General features: G+C 43.3%; 1 protein-coding gene across 1 annotated transcript; it reads right to left on the bottom strand.

Annotated features, from left to right (window-relative positions):
- Positions 1-2321: 2321 nt before the first annotated feature.
- Positions 2322-3270, bottom strand: LOC116879102 (olfactory receptor 2A12-like). The gene is given in 2 exon segments (XM_032877032.1): positions 2322-3200; positions 3202-3270. Coding segments are annotated over 2 exon segments (948 nt in total).
- Positions 3271-21099: the final 17829 nt, after the last annotated feature.

The following is a 21099-nucleotide window of genomic DNA, read 5'->3' as shown; positions in this document are numbered from 1 at the left end:
TCATTCATTATTCCCAGACTCTGCACAGCTCCCCCTCCATTTACCCAAGTCCCCACTTCTCCCTTTCCCCAGTTCTGCCTCTCTTTGCTATCTTGGCCTCATATTCAGCCACTGTGCCCACAGTATCTTCAACCTGGAATTCTCCCTGGGGACACCACACCCCCTGACGCTTTCTAAGAGAGAAGTGCTTTGTTCTCATTCCTAACCTGTGAGTTCCCAGACATTCTCAACCCTATGACCTCTTCTCCCACTTCCTTTCTGGTCATCTCAAGCCACACCCACAATGGAGTTCATCACCCCTAAAACTGCACTGCTCCTCAGTAAGAATCCAAACATTCCCACTGCACTGAGCATAAAGTAAACACTTTCTATAGGGCTCATTAGGACTATCTCTTTCCTACTTCTCAATGTCATCTCTACCTCTCCTGCTCACTTTATGGTGACCATGGGAGCCTTCTTCCAGTTCTTCAGAAAATGCAAAATCCTTTCCTGACCTGAGGCCTTTGTACCGAGTATCCGCTTGCCTGAAATGACATTTTCTTGGCTCTTTGCAAGGGTGACTCCTCTCATCCACAGGTATCAGCTAAACCTTAAACCTTACCAGGGCCTTAACCTGTTAGCTTTCAGTAAGTAGATTTCCCTCCATTTTTCTCTATTACAGAAACTACTTATGTCCAGAGACAACTGTAACTTCATTTCTCAATAACTGAGCTTATTTTCCATTTTGAGCTATCACTCCAGTGGTGAGAAAAACAATACTCATTTTCTAGGGATTTCTATCTCCCTCTCCCTGACTCCAAGTTCTGGAGAACTTACAAAGTGTTGGGGTATACAGTGGTGAATAGGAGTGGGACAAGAGGTAGTCTGATCTTCTGTGCCTGGCACCCATTGAGAGAACCTCATTCCTATGAGGTCATCAGCCCTTCAGAGTCACTATGGCATTGGGTTTGGCATTGTCATTTCATGACTGTAAATCTCTCCACATATCTGTTTTGGTTTCCCCAAGGCTTGATACTGGGCCAAAATGGATGCTCAAGAAATACTGGAAGTGAATCGACTCATCCCTGAGGCCTTTGGGCCACCACTGAGGCATGAAAGGAATCTGCATGTTCATGCTAACTCTGAGTCCCCATGCCAGGTTTCTTAGCTTCATATGTCATTTAAATCCCTTGAAAGAATGAGAGTCACTGCTATGTGTGCTGCCCACTGTAGTTTACAAAAGACAATGCACGTGCAGTGACTTTTATTCTTCTAGGTTCTCTTAACCCGTTTTGTGGTTCAGAGAGGATTCACAAGTTTACCGCATTCAAGTTTCATTTACTCCACCTTCTGTGGCATAGAATTTTAGAGATACAGAGGTCTTGGATACCATTACATTTAAGATGATCATTTTATAGATGAGGAAAGTGAGATTCAGAGAAAGAAAGTGAATTGCCCAGAGTCATAAAATAAGTTACAAGGTTGGAACTAGAACCCAGGTCTCTTAATATCAGATTCTGTGTCCTTCTGCAACACAATGCAGAATATACCATTGGCTCCATGAACCACATTGGTTCTGTACACCAAGTCAGGTATCGGGCTACCTTGGTTCCATATACCAGTGGCTTAATTTTCAATGTTGGCTACATATATTCACTGTTTGCATGTACCACTTTGATCGCCTACATCATCTTGGCCCTCTACTGTGTCCATGTACCATGTCATTTACAATTACCATGTTTCATGTTGGTTACATGTATCCTATTCCTATACCATTATGGTAGATTATATTACCACCCCCATTATTGCTGCTTTCACTATAGAAGAATTCTATATCCATACTGCTGCCACATGACATGCATTACTTTTCTGTGGGAAGAAAATACTTCCTGCCCTTTTGCTATTGGGTTTGACCATATGATTTGCTTTGACCAGTAGGATATCAGCAAAGAGATGTGTTTCACTTCTGAGCAGGAGCTTTAAGAGCCATCATGTGTCTTTCTCTTTGTCACAAGAATGGGATATTCCAGATAGAGCCTCCCCTTTCAGATTGGATCCAAGAATCCAATGGCAGAAGGCCAAAGTCCACCTACAACAGACAAGGAAAATGAGCAATAAATGAGCTTCTGCTATTGTGAGCCAGGAAGATTCGAAAGTTCTTTGCACTGTACCACAATGTAGCAAGTTCAGCAAGACGGCCCTGTTGGTTTCATGCACCACATTCGTTCCACTGACTAGGTGCTATATTTGTTCCAATGTGCAGTACTGTTTGCAGACATTATAAATGCTGTCCTTTTCCTTAGCACTGGACACTTTACTTCAGGCCTCTCCTGTCTCCTAATTTACCATGCCACCCTACCCCACCCCATCACTTTGAAAAAAGCCCCTTTAATGTCCTTGTTCCTCAGACTGTAGACCACAGGGTTGAGGAAGGCAGTAAAGACATTGTAAAAGAGTGAGATCTCCTTGTCTCGCTCAGGAGAATAGCTGGAGTTGGGCTTCATGTAGATGTATATGGCTGGAGCATAAAAGAGTGTGACCATGGTCAGGTGGGAAGCACAGGTGGAGAAAGCCTTGCAGCGGCCCTGAGTAGACTTGATCTTGAGAATGGTCTGGCCAATACGGATGTAGGAGGCCAAAATGAGGGACAGTGGGACAAGAACCATGAAGATACTGATGACCAGGTCCACCGTCTCAATGAAGTGGGTATCCATGCAAGCCAAGCTTCGTACTGAGGGGCCTTCACAGAAGTAGTGGTTGACCATGTTGGGCCCACAGTATGGCAGCCTCATGGTGAGGAAAGTATGGATCAGAGAGAAGAAGAAACCACAGGCCCAGGTCCCAGCTGTCAGCTGTGTACAGAGGTCCCAGCTGAGGATGACAGTATAACGCAGTGGGTGGCAGATGGCCACATATCGGTCATAAGCCATGACTACAAAGAAAATACACTCAGTTAGGCCCAGGGCACCAAACACATACATCTGCAGCCAACAGCCAGCGAAGGAGATGGTCTGAGAGTGAGCGAGGAGATGCACCAACATCTGGGGGATGGTGGTGCTGACATAGCCCATATCTAGCAGAGAGAGGATGCAGAGGAAGAAGTACATAGGTGTGTGGAGCTGCATGTCCAGGCAGATCAGGGTGATGATGAGCGCATTGCCCAGGACTGAGCTCAGGTAAAGGAGAAGGAAGGCAATGAAGAGGACTCTGTTAGATGTGGGGGTCACTGGAGAAGCCAAGAAGAATAAACTCAGAAACCCAGCTTTGGTTCTGCCGTGGAGGTGTCCACATGGTGGGGCCTATAAGGGAATCACACTCGTTTAAACATCATCTGAATCCAGCAAGAATGTCAGCCCTCGAGGCAGGGATTTTAATTCTGACCCCCATGACTCTACTGTCTTGAACAAATTACTTAACATCTCTGAGCCTCAGGCTCCGCATCTGTAAAATGTCGCTCGCAATATTCATCTCTCAGGGGCTTTATGAGGAGTAAAGGATATATATATATATATATATATATATATATATATACACATCTCAGAGGATATATATTATATATCTAAAGCATCTGATACAATGCCTTCAAAGAATACAGAATGCCAAGTGCTCATACGCAATCACCCCAGTCTTACTCCCCACCCCTCGACGGACAAATTGGTTGCCCGTGTCTAGCGACAATCGATGTACATCATATCAGCTCCAGCCCTCAAACCTTTAGAGGTGGAGTTCGCCTCTGCCCTAGTGATCCTTTGTCTGGAAGTGCTGCTACAAGCCTCTCCTCATTCCGCAAACCTTTCTCCTTGGCTGGCAGTCAATGTGAGGCTTTGTCAATAGAGGGCGCTAGAGAGGCACTGTGATGTGCTAACCCCGGGAAGGCACTGAGGTTGGGACTTCAGTCCTTCACTCAGCTTGAGAGCCAGTGGACTGGTGGAAGGGCCAGTAGCACTCACCTCAACTGACCTCAGTGGACCAACTGTAGTCACACACTCAGGCCACACGCTCCCCATCCAGTGGCCACTCCTATGCAAACCCTGGCCACAAGCAGCTGACAGGTATCCCTGTGGTAGCCACACCCTCTTTGAAAAAGTATGAAATCCATCTTTTGGGGGGGGGGCAGGAGCGGGGGTGGAAGAGAAAGAGGTTCTAAATAGTCAGTTCCCCCTCCGTGTGTCCTTTCGTTCAGCCATGAGATAGGAGCTGCTTTCCCCCCCACCCCACTTGCTATTTCTGGATCTCTTTCATCCTTTTTAGTAGTTACCCACGTTTTACCAGTTAATTATTCTTTATATTGAATTTTCCCTGTTCACACGACTGATGTGTTTTGTTTCCTGACAGCACCCTAACTGGTATGGATGCTAACTCTATGTCAAGTGAATTTGATAAGGAATGGAATGGGACATAGTTACAGGCTCTCTATCTAAAAAGTATTATTAACTACCTAAGTAAGAAGTAGTAGCTCTCAGTGGAGAAACTGGGCAATATCTTAACTGAGCGATTACAGTTAACATCACCAATAAGGAACAGATAGACACACTGTGTCTCCATATCTGAAATCCTAACAATATAGCATCTATATATTAGTTCAGGCCCAAACGCAAAATCTGAATCTAATTATGAGGAAACATCAAAGAAACCTAAATTGAGGGATACTCTATAAAAATAACTAGCTTTTAATCTTCAAAAATATTTTCATCACAAAAGACAAAAAGAGGCTGAGAATCGGGGTGCCTCAACGGCTCAGGCCGTTGAGGCTCTTACGCTCAGGTCATGATTGGAGGGTCATGGGATCAAGCCCCAAGTTCCCCTCAGAGCTGAGCAGGGAGTCTGCTTAAGACTCTCTCTCTCCCTCTGCCTCTCTCCTCACTCATCCTCCCGCCCCACACGCGCCCTCTCGTGCTCTCTCTTTAAAAAAAAAAAAAGAAGAAAGAAAGGAAAGGAAAGGAGAAAGGAAGAAAGAAAGGCAAGCCGAGAATCAATATAGGTGGAAGGATACTGAAAAACAAAGCATAACAATTAATGCAATGTGTAATTTGGGACGGGACGAATGGCATAAATAACATTACTGTGACAACTGATAAAATTGAAATATGAATTAGATTAGATAAATGTGTCATTAAATTTCCTGAATTAGACAACTACTATATAAGAGAATATTCCTTTATTCTCAGGAACTATTTACGAAAGTATTAAAGGGTAAAGGAATGTGATGTCTGGAAATTAATCTCAAATCATCTGGAAATTATAACATTAACATGACAAATTATTAAAAATTAATAAATCTGGGTGTGGGGCATACGGGATTTTTTTGTAGTATTCTTTCAGCCTTTCTATAAATTTGAAATTATTCCCAAAAAGTCTTTTAAAAATTAAAAAAAATATTTAAATGTGAAATAACTTTTTCAGACAAACAAAAAGTAAGATTATGTGAAGGGAGTTCTTCAGGCAAAAAGAAAGTGATAGAAACATGAAAATGCAAAAAAGAAGGGCAAGTCCTGCAAGGAAAGGATAAATATGTGGGTAAATATAAATTTAAAATGAACATAAAACAATAAGAAACTCTTGTGGAATTAAAAAAAATGAAGGGCAAAGATCATGATAACAATAACACAAGAAATTGAGGGGGAAATAAAGTCAGAGTTTTCTAAGTATGCAGTGTAACTGGAAAAATGGTAAAATTAATTATTTGCATTAGACTTTAATATGCAAGATTTAGGTTGTACCTCTAAGGAGATCATTAAAAGACTAAATAATGTGGGGCGCCTGGGTGGCTCAGTGGGTTAAAGCCTCTGCCTTTGGCTCAGGTCATGATCTCAGGGTCATAGGATCGAGACCCGCATCGGGCTCTCTGCTCAGCAGGGAGTCTGCTTAACCCCCACCCCGCCTGCCTCTCTGCCTACTTGTGATCTCTGTAGGCCAAATAAATAAATAAAATCTTTAAAAAAAAAGAATAAATAATGCATTACTAACAATCGAAAGTAGTAGAAAATGGACAAAAAAATGTTTACTAATCCAAAATAATGCTCTTTTGAGAGAGGGAAAAAAATCAAACAGAAAAGAGGTAGACCAAATAGAAAATAAATAGAAAGATGGTAAATATGAACTTAAGTACTTAAGCAATTACTTCAAATGCAAAAGGACTAAATATTTTAATAAAAGTCATATTTTCAAACTGAGTTTTAAAAAACCCTACATATTGCTTACAGGAAAAGCACCTTAATCATTTTCCAATATTTCAATGTATCGAATCAATGCACACCTTAAACTTACACAATGCTATGTCAATTATAGCTCAATAAAGGTGGGATGGAGGAGAGGAACACATTTTAAGGACACCGGTGCACTAGGAAGAAAAGAACAGAAGAATATATACCATGCAGAGACTAATCAAAAAAACATGTCGCTTCATGAAACATTTATCAAAATTGACCATATGTTGCATCAGAAATGTAACATCTGGGGGTGCCTGGGTGGCTCAGTCAGTTAAGTGTCTGCCTTTGGCTCAGGTCATGATCCCGGAGTCCTGGGATTGAACCCCACACTGGGCTCCTTGCTCGGCAAGAGCCTGCTTCTCCCTCTGCTTCTGCCTGCCCTTCCCCCTGCTTGTGCTCACTTGTGTGCACGCTCGCTCTCTCTGTCAAATAAATAAATAAAATCTTTTAAAACAGAAAAAGAAAAGAAATGTAAGGTCCCAAAATCCAAAGGATGGAAGTCATTTAGAGTATATTCTCTGATTATCGTGAAATTGGCTAAAAATCAATTTCAAAATAAATACAATAGGAAGCACTGTTTCTCCCCTTACTAAAAATCCTTTAATCGTTCCCCATGACCCCTCACTTTAGACAGATTCACAGAGCCCTTCCTGAAAGATCTGTCCCCCACCCCTGACTTCTTCAGCCTCAGGACCCAACCCTCTCCCTGCGCATCTCCTTCCCTACAAGTCTAGTCTCCATACAGGTGTGCCCAATTTCCTGTATGTGTCTACCTCTGTCACACCTTCACAACTTTGCCGAGGTCTTCAGCGTGGAGGAGTACCACCTGCTGCGTCCCTCCACCCACATGCACTCTGATGTGGTCCAGCCCTTATTCCTACATCAGGTTTCAACTTAGGTGTCATCCCACCAGGAAGCCTCCGCCGCTGACCTACACCGCCATCTCCCACTCCTAAACCTCCACTAGATGCTGCCTCTATTTCTCCCAGGACGCCTGTGCTTACCGGCAAGTTATAATCCCAGCAATCCTAGAGGGTTCTGATACGCAGCTGGAGATCTAATACCTTGGGAAATCTTTCTCCTGTTAACTTAATTCCCACCAATGGAGTTGGAATACCTGTAATAAAGTATGGATATATGGGTGAATTTATAACCTCCTTTTCAACAACAATAATAATAGATAATATTTAACTAATTAACTAATAGATAATAATTAACTAATTTCTGTGTGCCACGCACTGTTACACTACCTCATCTTCACAACAGCCCCTTGAGGTAAGTACGATGACCTCCATTTTACAGAGGGAAAAATAAAGGCACACAGAGAGAAGTGATTCAGTCCATATAACGGGGTCTGTGTGGTGGAACAGGGTTTGAGTAGAGGCAATGTGGTTTCAGGGCCAACTCTTAATTATTAACTTCACTTGCTTCCAGCAAACAGGCTGTACGTGGGAAGGGTGAAGAAAGCAAACTTCCCCATCAATGCATCAGTTTGATCTTGAGATTTGTCAGGAGCTGCTCAATGGAATCATGGCCTCAGGTTCAGACAGCCACCGGACAAGACTGGATCGGAATCCTCCAAAGGCAAAGGGCTAAAGTGGCAGCCACAAGCTCTCTCTCATCATAAAGCTCCCTCCATCTGCTCCCATCATATGGGTATGAGGAGCCACAGGATTGCACTAGAAGCAGACAGAATCCATGGAAGAGGGGGCGCCTAGGTGGCTCAGTGGGTTAAAGCCTCTGCCTTTGGCTCAGGTCATGATCTCAGGGTCCTGGGATCGAGTCCCACGGCAGGCTCTCTGCTCAGCAGGGAGCCTGCTTCCCTTCCTCTCTCTCTCTGCCTGTCTCTCTGCCTACTTGTGATCTCTCTCTGTCAAATAAACAAATAAAATCTTAAAAAAAAAAAAAGAACCCATGGAAAAGGACTTGGGAAAGTATTGCCATTCTGGAATTTAGCAAATCTTCATAAAAGCCTCTCTCAGAGTCATAGTTGATTTCCATGGGATGGGGGACATCATTTAGTTTCAAAAAAAAAAAAACAACAAACTTCTGAGATTCTGTCAGCCCAGTAGTCTCTGTCTTAATAGACAATACCCAAGCCAGACTTGCGAGAGCACAGAGGGGGGTCCTAGTCATCATGGCGACCCCTGGGATCATTGCAGGCTTCTCCCAAGATAACTATCATATTGTCCTTTCATGGATATAGCTCTCAGGTAGACTGGGAGATCCTTAAGCTTAGGAAATTATATGATTCATTTCTCTGTTTCTAGCCCTTAGAAAGTGGCTTAACACAGGGGAACTATGAATAAATATTTATTAAATAAATGAGTGAAAGAAGGGGGTCTAGGAAGAAGAAAGGAATGGCAGGGATTGAAGTGTGAAGTGGTGAGGTAAGAACACTAGGACATAAGGAAACAGGGCCAGGGGGTGTTGGAGGTCCAGAGAAGACCCAGGGACTAGGGGACTGGGTTACTTCTGATTCCTAGGCCCTATACATGCCTGGATCCTGACCACAGCCCCAAGCCCAGTGACCATCCCACCCCTCAGATAGCCACAGAAACAAGTCATAGAGAGGCTTTCACTTGAACTTGAGGAAAAGACTTAACAGGAGCACACCTGGGCAGTTGAGTCCAGTGTATCAGGATTCCAGACAACCTAGTCTCCAGAAAAGCATGAGACTTCTGAGAGGTTGGAGGCTGAACCCCCTGCCTTCTCTCCATTGTGCAGCTGTCTGCACCTGGCCCGGCAGCTCTGGCTCCTGAAGGCCTTGCCTGTATGGTCCTGGGGCACAGGAAAAGGGAGTTTTGGCTATCTCAGGCTCCCCTCAGTGGACCAAGCTGCTGAGGCTTTATGGACCTGCTCCTCACCAGGCTCTCCTAGGAGACCTGAAGAAGGGCCATCCCTCTGTCTCTTGCCGCCACCATCCCTGTCCCTGGTGAGGATGGCAAATGGTATTCTCTGAACATTAACAAGAACGTTACAAGGAAGAGGCCTTTGGGGACAAAGCAAAAGCAAACAACACCCAGGTTGGGGCGGGGGGTGGGGGAGGGTGGTAACCTGACTTTCCTTTTCCAGCCTTTTGGAGGATATGCTCAGCCAGAGGAGAAGGGGTTGGACCTGGTCAACTTGAGGAAATGTTAAGAACTTTAGGAAGGCCTCATTCTCATTTGCCTCTTACTTCCCAAACCCTGTTCCCCCAACTTGTCAATTAGACCATGTTTGAGTCACATCTCTATTGCCTACTGAACCACCTGGGACAAATCACAATCCTCCCCCAATTCCCCACCAGTCAAATACCTTGGACAAGTTACTCAGCCTCTCCGATGATAATTAAAGAGTTGACCATGAAGCACCTACCCTATGCCAGGTCTTGAGCCAGTCCTGGCAAATAGTATCTGGAAAGGAAATGGAGCAGTCTCATTTGCATATAAGGAAGCTGAGGTCCAGAGGAGTAAGGAACTTGCCCAAGGGCTCACATCTTATGAGTACAGAACCAGAACTCAAAGCAGGATCTATCAAGTTCTTGTGCCTGTTCTCTTAAACTTCCTGTTAGCCTGCCTCAGCTTTCTCCTCTGTAAAATGATAATAATTTCTTAATATTCCCAACCTTCTACAGTGGCTGGGAGAATTAAATATTTTGATAATGTGTTGAAAGCCCAGGCATGAGTCCTGGCCATGCTTCTTCCATGACTATGAGTTCTCACACCTGCCTTCTGTCTGGGCCTCCATTCCCCATCTATTCAGAATGAGGAGGTTGGGCTCTGATCACCTCCCCCACCAGCCACAGGCCACAGAGCCCATTTGAATGTTCAGAAATGTCATCAGATGGTTACCAAACAAAGCCATTATTAAAGTCAATCTATGTAAACAAGGATAAGCAAATGACACCAACACAAATGGCAATGGACCTTGAGGTTATTATGCTAAGTGTAATAAATCAGGCAAAGACAAATACTGTATGATCTCACTTATTTGTGGAACACTAAAAACATCAAGCTCGGAAACAAGAATGGTTGCCAGACCCAGCGGGGTGGCGGAGATGGAGAGGCTGGTTAAGAGGTACAAACTTTCAGGTTCCAGGGACCTAATGCACAGTGTGTGACTACAGTTAGCACTACTGTACTGTACGCTTGGAAGTTGCTATGAGAGTACAGCTATAACGTTCTCATGACAACAACAAAATGGTAATTACATGAGATGAGGATGTGTTAACTAACTTTATAGCGGTGAACATTTTACAATATATACCTGCATCAAATCATCACATTTGTATACCTGAGACTTATGCAATGTCATTTGTCAATTATAGCTCAATAGTTTGGAGCAAAAAATCAGCTTACAAAATGAAAAAAAAAGACCAAAAAGTGCTCAAAACTCTTCATACCTTAATTATTCTACATTTTAGCGTTCTCCATGTTCTAGAAGTTGTTTGCATGTGCTGGATCTGTATGATGGAAATACTCCATAATGAGGTAATTCTGTGCATTTCCTCCCACCTCTGGGTGCAGTGACATCATGTTTTTAGCTTGAAATTGGCCATGATGGGTTATTAATACCATAGAAATCCACAAACGATACAAATCAGAACCCCTCTCTCCCTTCCAGGAATGATAATTACACATTTACCAGCACACCACTGCTTCTAGTCCTGAGTCCTAATAATCTAGATATCTCAGGATAATCTAATGCTGGAGGCATTGGTAGGAGTCAGGAGAGCCCTGGAGGAGCAGCCTCATCCAGGAGAGGCACAGCCCACCATCTCCAGTCTTTCCCCCGCCCCAGCCCCCAACAGAGGCTCCCAGACAGTCTGGCATAGCCCCTGGCCCTTCCCTCCCTTCTGTCTGGACCTTTGTCAGCCTCCTCAGACCCATGGTCGAGGCCTTCTGATGCAGACCATGTAGCAGGCTGGCTCTGCCATTTGGCTGTTCAGCAAGTAGAAGCGCCTCCCAGGCCCCAGTGGAAGCAAAGGACAAAATCCCCCCAAGCTTAGTTTGCATGGGCACCACTTCAGCCTCAGGGGACAGGGATGTACAGGTGAAGAAACAGTAGGGAACTTGCCAAAGGTCACATGGCTGAGAAGCAGAGGAACACTGGGGCAGTGTCCAGGGCTGCCTCAGATGAGACAAGCTGAGTTCACAAGTCTCTAAAATAAGGAACACTTCCCTCTCCCACTCTGTTACGATGCAAATCAACAGATGGTAAGAGATGGTGCGGGTGCGTGTGTGTGTGTGTCTGTGTGTGTGTGTTGGAGCCCAGGGTTTAGCATAGAAGAAGCAGGTTAATCTCATCCCTGTATCTACTTCCTGATCTCCCCTCACACTCCCCCTGCCTCAAGTGACAACTGGCAGGGAGGGGACACATTCGTTCCTGCGTGGCATCTCTGGAGCTTGCTCTATTGCGTGCCCCTGAAAGGAGCTTTCCTTGGGCTAGGAGCATGGAATTTGCTTTGTGGTTCCTTGGGAGGGGTGGGGTGAGGGGAACTGTGATCCCAAACCTCTCTCCAACCCCCAGCTCTTCCTCAGCCTCAGCTACACTCTCAGGGGACTGCCCTGGGGTAGTCTTCCCCTGTACCCCAACCACATCCCCCCACTTCTCCCAGCCCCTCCTGATGAGCTCACAGATTCAGGGGAGGACCGAGTTTGGGTGAAGAACTCAGGATGATAAACACATGCCTCATTCAATTCTCTTTCTCAGAACCATGATGCAAACGATAAGCACCCCTTGCTCGGACCCAAGGCCCTGAAGTACTTGTCTTGTACCCTCACCTCAGATGTGAAGAGGTATCCATGCCGGTGCCCACCTTCTCACTAAATGGAGGAGAAAAACTGAGGCCCAGGCAGGTACACTGACTTGCCCCAGGTCAGAAGCAATCTAGGGTCATAAACAGGATGAAACTCGGGACACCCTGAGTTTTCCATGATGGAATTACTTAAAGACTGCCAAGCATAGTCTACCCTCTGTTTCCCAGAAAATGAAACATGGCCAGAAAGAGCCAAAGGATTTGGCCAAAACCACACAGCTAAACAATGGAACAGCCAGCACCGGAATCCTGGTGCCTGCCTCCTGGGCTGAGGCTGTGTCCACAATATCACATGCTTCAGTGCTCCAATCTGGACTGATGGCTATACAGGACCTCTAACTGAAATCCTGCCTGCTGTCCCCAGAGCTGGTTGCAGTCGCTAGTGGGGGAGAGGTCAGCCAGGGGTTGGCATGAGAGAGAAGATTGTACTCCAGATGCTTGATTCTGGACCCAGGGGCCCGCAGGCCTCAAAGAGCAGAGGGTGGGCTCTTGAGAAGGGGAGGGCTGGGGCCCACAGTGCTAACCACCTGGGCTGTCTAATTGGCCCCAGGAGGAGAACACCTCTGGGAGGGACCCTGTGGGAATTGGCCCTCATTTGCTAAGACAGGTGACCCAGAAAGTTTTCTGGGTTTGTGTCTAGGAGAGAAGCTGAACAGATAGTAGGAGGTGGTGATGATTCTAATGATCAAGATTATCTTATTGGTGCTTTGGGACAGGCTCATAGCACTTTACAGTTTATAGAGCACTTCACATGTGTTGTTTTTTTTAAAGATTTTACTTATTTATTTGACAAACAGAGATCACAAGTAGCCAGAGAGGCAGGCAGAGACAGAGGAGGGGAAGCAGGCTCCCCGCCGAGCAGATAGCCCGATGTGGGGCTCGATCCCAGGACTCTAAGATGACCTGCGCTGAAAGCAGAGGCCTCAACCCAGTGAGCCACCCAGGCGCCCTCACATGTTTTTTATCACCAGGTCCTCTAAGCACTCCCGTGAGGAAGGTGTTATGGTCCTCATTTTACAGATGATGAGAACAATGGTGACAGACACTTGCTGGGCACTTGTCACAGGCCAAGTCCTCAAGTAGGCATTGATAGTGGTTTTGGTCACTTCACTGCTGAGGTCAGAAGGGGCCTTCAAGGTCAGCATGCCCAGCTCCCCACTCCTCTTCCACAGCCAGGAAAATTAAGCCCGGAGACGGAAAGTCATGGGCCTACGTGACTTAGTGGAGGAGACTAGAACCCAGACCTCCTGCCTCTTGGCCATGGGTCCATTCCATCATCTCCAAGCTTCCTTCCCTGCTCTGCTCTCTGAGAAATTGGAAGAACGAGCTGTCCCTCTGACCAGCAATAATGAATCACTCGCAGTGACCCAACCATGCATCCCCTCAGCATCTTGACTCCTGGGTGTCTGTATCCCCCCAAGGCTATGAATCTTGTGTGAGTCAATGGCAGCCACCCAGACAAGCTACAGGGATAGAATAATAGTAACAGCAAAGACAGTGATACTGATCATGGTAATGATAGTAGTCACAGCCAGCCCTTATGAGGTATTGCTTCCTGAGTGACTGGCACTCTTCTAAATCCTTTACTTACAGTAACTCATTTAATATTCAAAACATTCTTATGAAATAGATGGTGTAATCTTCATCATTTTGCAGATCAGGAAACTGAGTCATGGAGATTTATAATATGAACAATGTCTGAGAGCCACTAACTGACAGTGTAGGTACTAACAAGTGGTATAATGTTAAATGTTTAACAACCAACTCCCTAGAAAGAAAGGAAGGAAGACATGCACCCAGGTCAGCCTTGGTGAGTCAAAGTCCAAGTCACTAAGCCCATGCCTATCCTTCCTCTTTGCTACCATGGCCACTTTGTTCATGAACCCATTAAGCAGTGATTGTGGTGGCTGGGGAAAGAGGCTGACTTATAGATAGAACAGATTGTTCTATCCACTTGATTATTAAAATCCAGTTCTGGGGCGCCTGGGTGGCTCAGTCAGTTAAGTTTCTGCCTTTGGCTCAGGTCATGATCCCAGGGTCCTAGGATCTCTGCATCATAGGGCTCTCTGCTCAGCAGGGAACCTGCTTCTCCCTCTGCCTCTCCCCCTACTTGTGTTCTCTCTGTGTCTCTCTCTGAAAATAAATAAATAAAATCTAAATAAATAAAGAAAGAAAGAAAAAAAGAAAGAAAGGAAGGAAGGAAGAAAGAAAGAAAGAAATCAAGAAAGAAAGAAATCAAGAAAGAAAGAAATAGAATCTTCTGCTGGGGACACCCTTTGGTGAGCATTCATATGGAACGCAAAATCATCACATTCTTTGTTAGCTGGAAGAGGACTATCCTCAGACCTGGTCTCTCCAATTTTCATCCAAGTCCAAGTCCCCAGCCATCTAGCCAACCCACTGGCTAAAGTCCACTAATTAATATAGATTCTTACCTCTGGCCATTTTTCCTTCCAGATGAAATGAACAACCAAGTACCCGGCTTGATGTTCTACCACGTAGGAGGATTTCTTTCCACCGTGGGCCTTCAGGGGTGTCCCAGAAAGGACCCAGAAAGTAGTACAGCTGCCCACTTCCAGATGGTGCCTGTTCATCATGCAGACCCATCTGTAAACTGGGCCTGAGTTTTCTCTTCCTCATCAGTTAATCACAGGGGACCCCCACGAGACCACAGGCATTTGGGCCACTTTCTCGTGCAAATTACTTGTACCTTCAGGGATTGCTGGAGTCCAGTTGCACACATTTCACTTCTATTTGATGGTGTGATATTACTGTGCATGACAACGTTGGACTTGGTAAGTCAGACAACAAGACCAAGTTCACAGTGGGAATTTAGATGACAAGCTCATTTGGTGGTTCATGGTCAAGACTTCAGTCTCTATGAGAGCCCAATAGCAAGCCAAAGGCTGTTTTTCAAAAAGAGAGTAGTTATCCTCAGAGGGTATCAAAGCTTTACTCCAAAATCCTCAGAGTCTGTGTTGTGATTCACCTTTAGTGGCCTGTCAGAGGCCCCAAACAACATCCCTATCTGCTGCTGACTTTGAGCTCCACGAGATCTGCTGGACCATATGGTTCAAATCGCAGAGCAGCTTGCATGGCAGTCTGGACTTGCTGCAGAACCTTATCTTGTCTTGGGTTTCACTCAAAACTAAAGGCTTCTTAATCTCATCACCAATTTAACCCATCTTCAGATTATATTCTATGCCCTTAGTGCTGCTCCCCCAAGATAGTCATCAAGTGGGGAAGTTTAATCAAATCCCTATCACTCCGTTTCAAAGAGTGGAGAGAGAGACAGTTGCCCAATGCATTTTATGAATCAAATTTACCCTTGACACCAAAACTAAGTAAGGGCAACACAAGAAGAGAAACTCATTGACTAACCCCCAAATGAATATAAGTACAAAAATCACAAATAGCAAAGTCTAAAGTCCCTCCTCCTCAATTCTAAAAACAACAACAAAACTCTGAAAACCAATTTCTTTCATAACTTATTTAGAGGCAAAACCTGGAACAGATTGATCTGACCTAACCTGGTTTGAACATTTATACATTTTGGTGCTGAAATATTTAATTACAGCATGCTGTCCTACACCCAGCTGTGTTCTGTAAGTTAGGATTTGGAGGAGCCTGAAGAGACAGGACAACTAGAAGTGGTGGTATCCTGGCTGATCTTGGAAAAGAGAAAGGACATTTTGGGGAGGACAGTAAAAATAAGGAAATCTAAATATAGACCAGTTAATAGTGATACATTGATGTTGGTTCATTAATTGCAACAAATGTACCATAATAACATAAGATGCTGATAACAGGGGAAACAGGGTATGGCGTATATGAGAACTCTTTATACTATCTTTGTAATTGGGTTTATTCAAAACAAAACAAAAACAAAAGCAAACAAAAAAAACCTCTTCTGATTCCACTTCATCCTGCAACTACCTACCTATTTTTCTGCTGTCCTTTACAGCAAATTTCCTCAAAAAAGCTGATCTACTCACTATCCCAATTTCCTCCTATCTTTCTCTTATGAATCCACTGTAATCAGCCCCCTGTTTTTATTTTTATTTTATTTTTTCAGTGTTTCAAGATTCATTGTTTATGCACCACACCCAGTGCTCCATGCAATACATGCCCTCCTTAATATCCACTACCAGGCTTACCCATTCCCCCATCCTCCTCCCCTCCAAAACCCTCAGTTTGTTTCTCAGAGTCCACAGTCTCTCATGGTTCGTCTCCCCCTCCAATCTCCCCAACTCTCTTCTCCTGTTTTTAAACCAATTCTTGGTCATCATTCCCATTGACAGCACTTATACAACTGATCACTCCTTCCTTGAAACACTTTCTTCATTTGGATTCCTGGACATGGACCGCTCACTTCCTGTATTCCTCCTACCTCTCCAGTTCCCCTTCTCAATCTCCTTTGCAGAGTCTACTTCTTAAAGATGGTGTGCACCTGGCTCAGTTGTGGAACTTGTTCTCTCCTCTCTCTGCTGAACGCTTTGCTGTCTTCAAACATTTGCTCCTCTTCAGGAAAAGAAAGAACACCTCCAAGGGCAGTTGTAGAGAGGAAAGCAGAAGCAGAAGGCAGAGCTACAGGCCCAAAGGGTGGAGCAGTGAGGCAGGAGAGCAGAGCATCAAGCCATAAAACATTTTTTCCAGCCTTGAAACCTAATGGAATTTGCTGTACTGGATCTCAAACTTGCTTGACACCTGTGACACCTTTATTTCTTCCACATTCTACTTCTTTAAACAGGATGTTTACTCTTTGTCTTTCCACCATTGCATTTGAAAGCATGTAACTGGTTTTTCAGGTTCCCATGTCCACCATGGAAAGGAATTTTGTCCTACAATGGATCATACCCAGAGTCTTCCCCATACCAGATCTAGATGATTCAGAAAACCACATTTGGGACTTTGAGTTGACAATATTTAGACGAGATCTTGGATTAAGATGATACCGTCAGGTATCAAAACTTTGAGGGACTTGAGGCCAAATATGTTTGGACGTGAGGCAGACATGAATCTGGGGGGGGGGGCAAAAGGTAGACAGTAGTGAGCTAAAGAGTGGCCCCCCAAAAGCAATGTCCAAGTCTTAACCTTTGGAACCTGTAAATGTGACCTTATTTGGGAAAAAGGTCTGTTCAGATGCAATCAAGTTAAAGATTTTTGAGAGGAAATCATCCTGGTTTAGGATGGGACCTAAATCCAGTGATGTCCTTATAAGAGAAGGCAAAGAGAGATTTGAGACACTTAGACATAAAAGAGGAAGACCATGTGAAGGCAGAGACTGGTGGTAGGCAGCCCCAAACATAAGAACACCTAGAGTCACCAAAAGCTGGGGGAGGCAAGAAAGATTCTTTCCCTAGAGCACTAAGGGAAGTGCCCAAAGAGCATGACCTAGGCAACCGCTGTGATTGAGAACTTGTAGCTTCTATAAATGTGAGAGAATTAAGTTTCTCAGGTGCTAATCTGTTATGGCAGCCCTAGGGAACTGCTAGAATAGCCAAAATAACTGAAAATAAGTGCTCAAATAATTGTTAAACAAATGTACATAGCAGCACTATCCACAATAGTGAAATGGTGGAAACATCCTAAATGTCCTTTAAACGACGAATGGATCAACACAATATGGTGTACATATACAATAGAATATTGTGCAGCTATTAAAAGTAAGGAAGTACACACAGATACATGCTATATGTGGATGAACCTCTGAAACAGTATGTTAAGTAAAAGAAGACAAACACAAAAAGTCACATTCCATTTATATGAAATATCCAAAATAGATAAATCCACAAAGAAAGAAAACTGCTGGTGGTCAGGAAATGCAGGGATGGAGGAATGGGGAGTGGCTGCTTAATGGGTACAAGGTCGTCCTTTGGGATGATGAAAATGCCTGGAACTTTTGATAGAAGTGTCAGTTGTACAATACTGTGAATGTGTTATGAATACATTGTTAATGTGCCCCTGAATTGTACACTTTAGAATAGTTACTTTTATGTTGTATGAACTGCACCTCATAAGAAAAAGTTCTTTAAAAACAAAAGTACAAAAATAATACTCTGAAAACTATAAAACATTGTTGGAATAAGTAAATACTATCTAAATAAATGGAAAAATACCCTGGTTTATGGATTGAAAATAATATTGTTAAAATGGCAATACCTCTCAAATTGATCTATAAATTCAATGCAATCCCTATCAGAATCCCAGCTGACTTCTTCATAGAATTTGACAAGCTGCTTCTAACATCCATATGGAAATTCAAGGGACTTGGAATAACCAAAACAATTTTCAAAAAGAAAAATAAGGTAGGAAGACTCACTTCCCAATTTAAAAACTTACTATAGAATGTTCATCAAGACAGTAGGAGAGTCCAGAAATAAAACCACATGTCCATGCTCAACTGCTTTTCAACAAGAATGCCAAAATCATTCAATAGGGGAAAGACAAGTCTTTCCAACAAATGGTGCTGGGACAACTGATAGTCTCATGCAAAAGAATGAACTTGGACCCCTACCTCACACCATATAAAAAAAAACAACTCAAAATGGACCGATGACCAAAATATAAGAGTTTAAAATTAAAAAAAAAAAAACATTAAGAGGGGTGCCTGGGTGGCTCAGTTGGTTAAGCATCTGCCTTCAGCTTGGGTCATGATCCCAGAGTCCTAGGATCAAGCCTGGCGCTGGGGGACTCTGCTTCTCCCTATACCTCTGACCCTGTTCCTGTACTCTCTCACTCAGTCTCTCAAATAAATAAATGAAATCTTTTTTTAATTTAAAAATTGAAAAATAAAAAGCCATTAGGAGAAAATATAAGGGTAAATCTTCATAACCCTGGATTTGGCAATAGGATTTTATATATGATATTCAAAGCACAAGCAATAAAAGGAAAAATAGATAACGCGAGTCTCATCAAAATTTTAAAATTCCATGCTTCAAGAAAACATCATCAAGAAAGTGAAACCTGGGGCACCTGGGTGGGTCAGTTGGTTAAGCATCCAACTTCAGCTCCAGTCATGATCTCAGGGCCCTAGGATCGAGCCCCATGTTGGGCTGTATGCTCAGTGGGGAGTCTGCTTGTCCCTTTTCCCCCACTTGTGTCCACACTCTTGCTCTCTCTCTCAAATAAATAAATAAAACCCTTTTCCGGGGGTACCTGGGTGGCTCAGTGGGTTAAGCCTCTGCCTTCAGCTCAAGTCTTGATCTCAGGGTCCTGGGATCGAGTCCCACATCGGGCTCTCTGCTCTGCGGGGAGCCTGCTTCCTCCTCTCTCTCTCTCTCTGCTTGCCTCTCTGCCCACTTGTGATCTCTCTCTGTCAAATAAATAAAATCTTTAATAAATAAATAAATAAATAAAAGCCTTTTCCAAAAAAAAGAAAGAAAGAAAATGAAAACCTATAGAATGGGAGAAAACATTTACAAATACATGTGCATCTGTCTGGTAAGAGACTTGTATCTGGAGTATATAAAGAACTGCCCCATAATAGAGAGACAAATAATCAGATGTAAAAATAGGCAAAAGATCTGAATACACATTTCTCCAAAGAAAATACACAAATGTTCATTATGCACATGAAAAGATGTTTAACATCATTAATCATGAAGGGAATACAAATCAAAAATACAATGAGATATCACTCCATACCCACTAGGATGGCTATAATCAAAAGCAGATAGTAACAGGTGTTGTCAAAGATGGGGAGAAACTGGAGCTCTCACTTGCTACTAGTGGGAAAATAAAATGGTGCAGCCTCTTTGTAAACCAGTCCGGCAATCCATCAAAAGGTTAAACATAGAGTTAACATGTAACCCAACAATTCCATTCCAAATATATATACTTAAGAGAAATGAAACTCTATGTCCACATAAAGTCTTATAAAAGAATTTTAGAGCAGCATTGTTTATAGCAGGCAAGAAGTGGGAAAAACCCAAATGGCCATCAACTGAAACATGGATCAACTTTATGGTGTAAATGAAATATTATTCAGTCACAAATGGAATATTATTTGGTCATTAAAAGGAATGAAGTACTGATGCATGTTACAACATGGGTAAATCTTGAATACATTATACAAGCAAAAGGAGCCAGTCACAGATTACTTCATATTGTATGATACCATTTGTAGAAAATGTCCAGAACAGGCAAATCCATCAAGACAGAAAGCAGAATAGTAGTTGCCTAGGGCTGGGAGGACAAGGAGAATGGGCAGTGATGGTTAACAGGTACCATCGTTCTTTCTGGAATCTTGAAAATGTTTTAAAATTGATCATGGTGGGGAGCCTGCTTCTCCCTCTCCCTGCTATTCTGCCTACTTGTGCTCTCTCTCTCTCTAATAAATAAATAAAATCTTGAAAAAAGATTGATCATGGTGATAGTAGCACAACTCTGTAAAGACACTAAAAACGACTGAATTACTCACTTTCAATGGAAGAAATGTAAGGTATGTGAATTATATCTCAATAAAGTTATTATAAAAATTAAAATGGGAATGGAATAAAAATAAATTTTCTTTTAAAAAAATGAACAAAATAAAAATAAAAAATGGTTGAGTCTACAGAATTTTATATACTTAGTTCCTATTATCTGTAAATAAATACGCAATTTTACTTCTTTAAAAAAATAAAAATAAAAAAATAAACAGAAGCAGAGAGAGTCCTTGACCTGTGCCTAAAACCCAGCTGTTCATACTGTAACCTCCATGTGTTATTTTCTTTGGTTCTTCCAGCCACCTTGTGGTAAAGGAATAACCTCCATTTGAAAGATATGAGGGCACCTGGGTGGCTCAGTGGGTTAAGTCCTCTGCCTTCGGCTCAGGTCATGATCTCAGGGTCCTAGGATTGAGCCCCACATCAGGCTCTCTGCTCAGCAGGGAGCCTGCTTCCCTTCCTCTCTCTCTGCCTGCCTCTCTGCCTACTTGTGATCTCTGTGTGTCAAATGAATAAATAAAATCTTTAAAAAAAAAAGAAAGATATTATGATTGTGTATGATCTGGTATCAAATCAGACCCTATCTTCACAAAAGAAAAAGGAAGCCAGTTTAAATGCCTATAGAGTGTAAGGTGCTACACCAGGCTCTTCACAAACATTATCTTGTATAATCCTGAGGTAC

The sequence above is a fragment of the Lontra canadensis genome, unplaced genomic scaffold, assembly GCF_010015895.1.
Source record: "Lontra canadensis isolate GAN:19392208 unplaced genomic scaffold, GSC_riverotter_1.0 scaffold60, whole genome shotgun sequence".
Taxonomy (NCBI): Eukaryota; Metazoa; Chordata; class Mammalia; order Carnivora; family Mustelidae; genus Lontra; species Lontra canadensis.
Note: the sequence above shows the minus strand (reverse complement) of the source record. Positions and strands in the feature narration are given on the sequence as shown.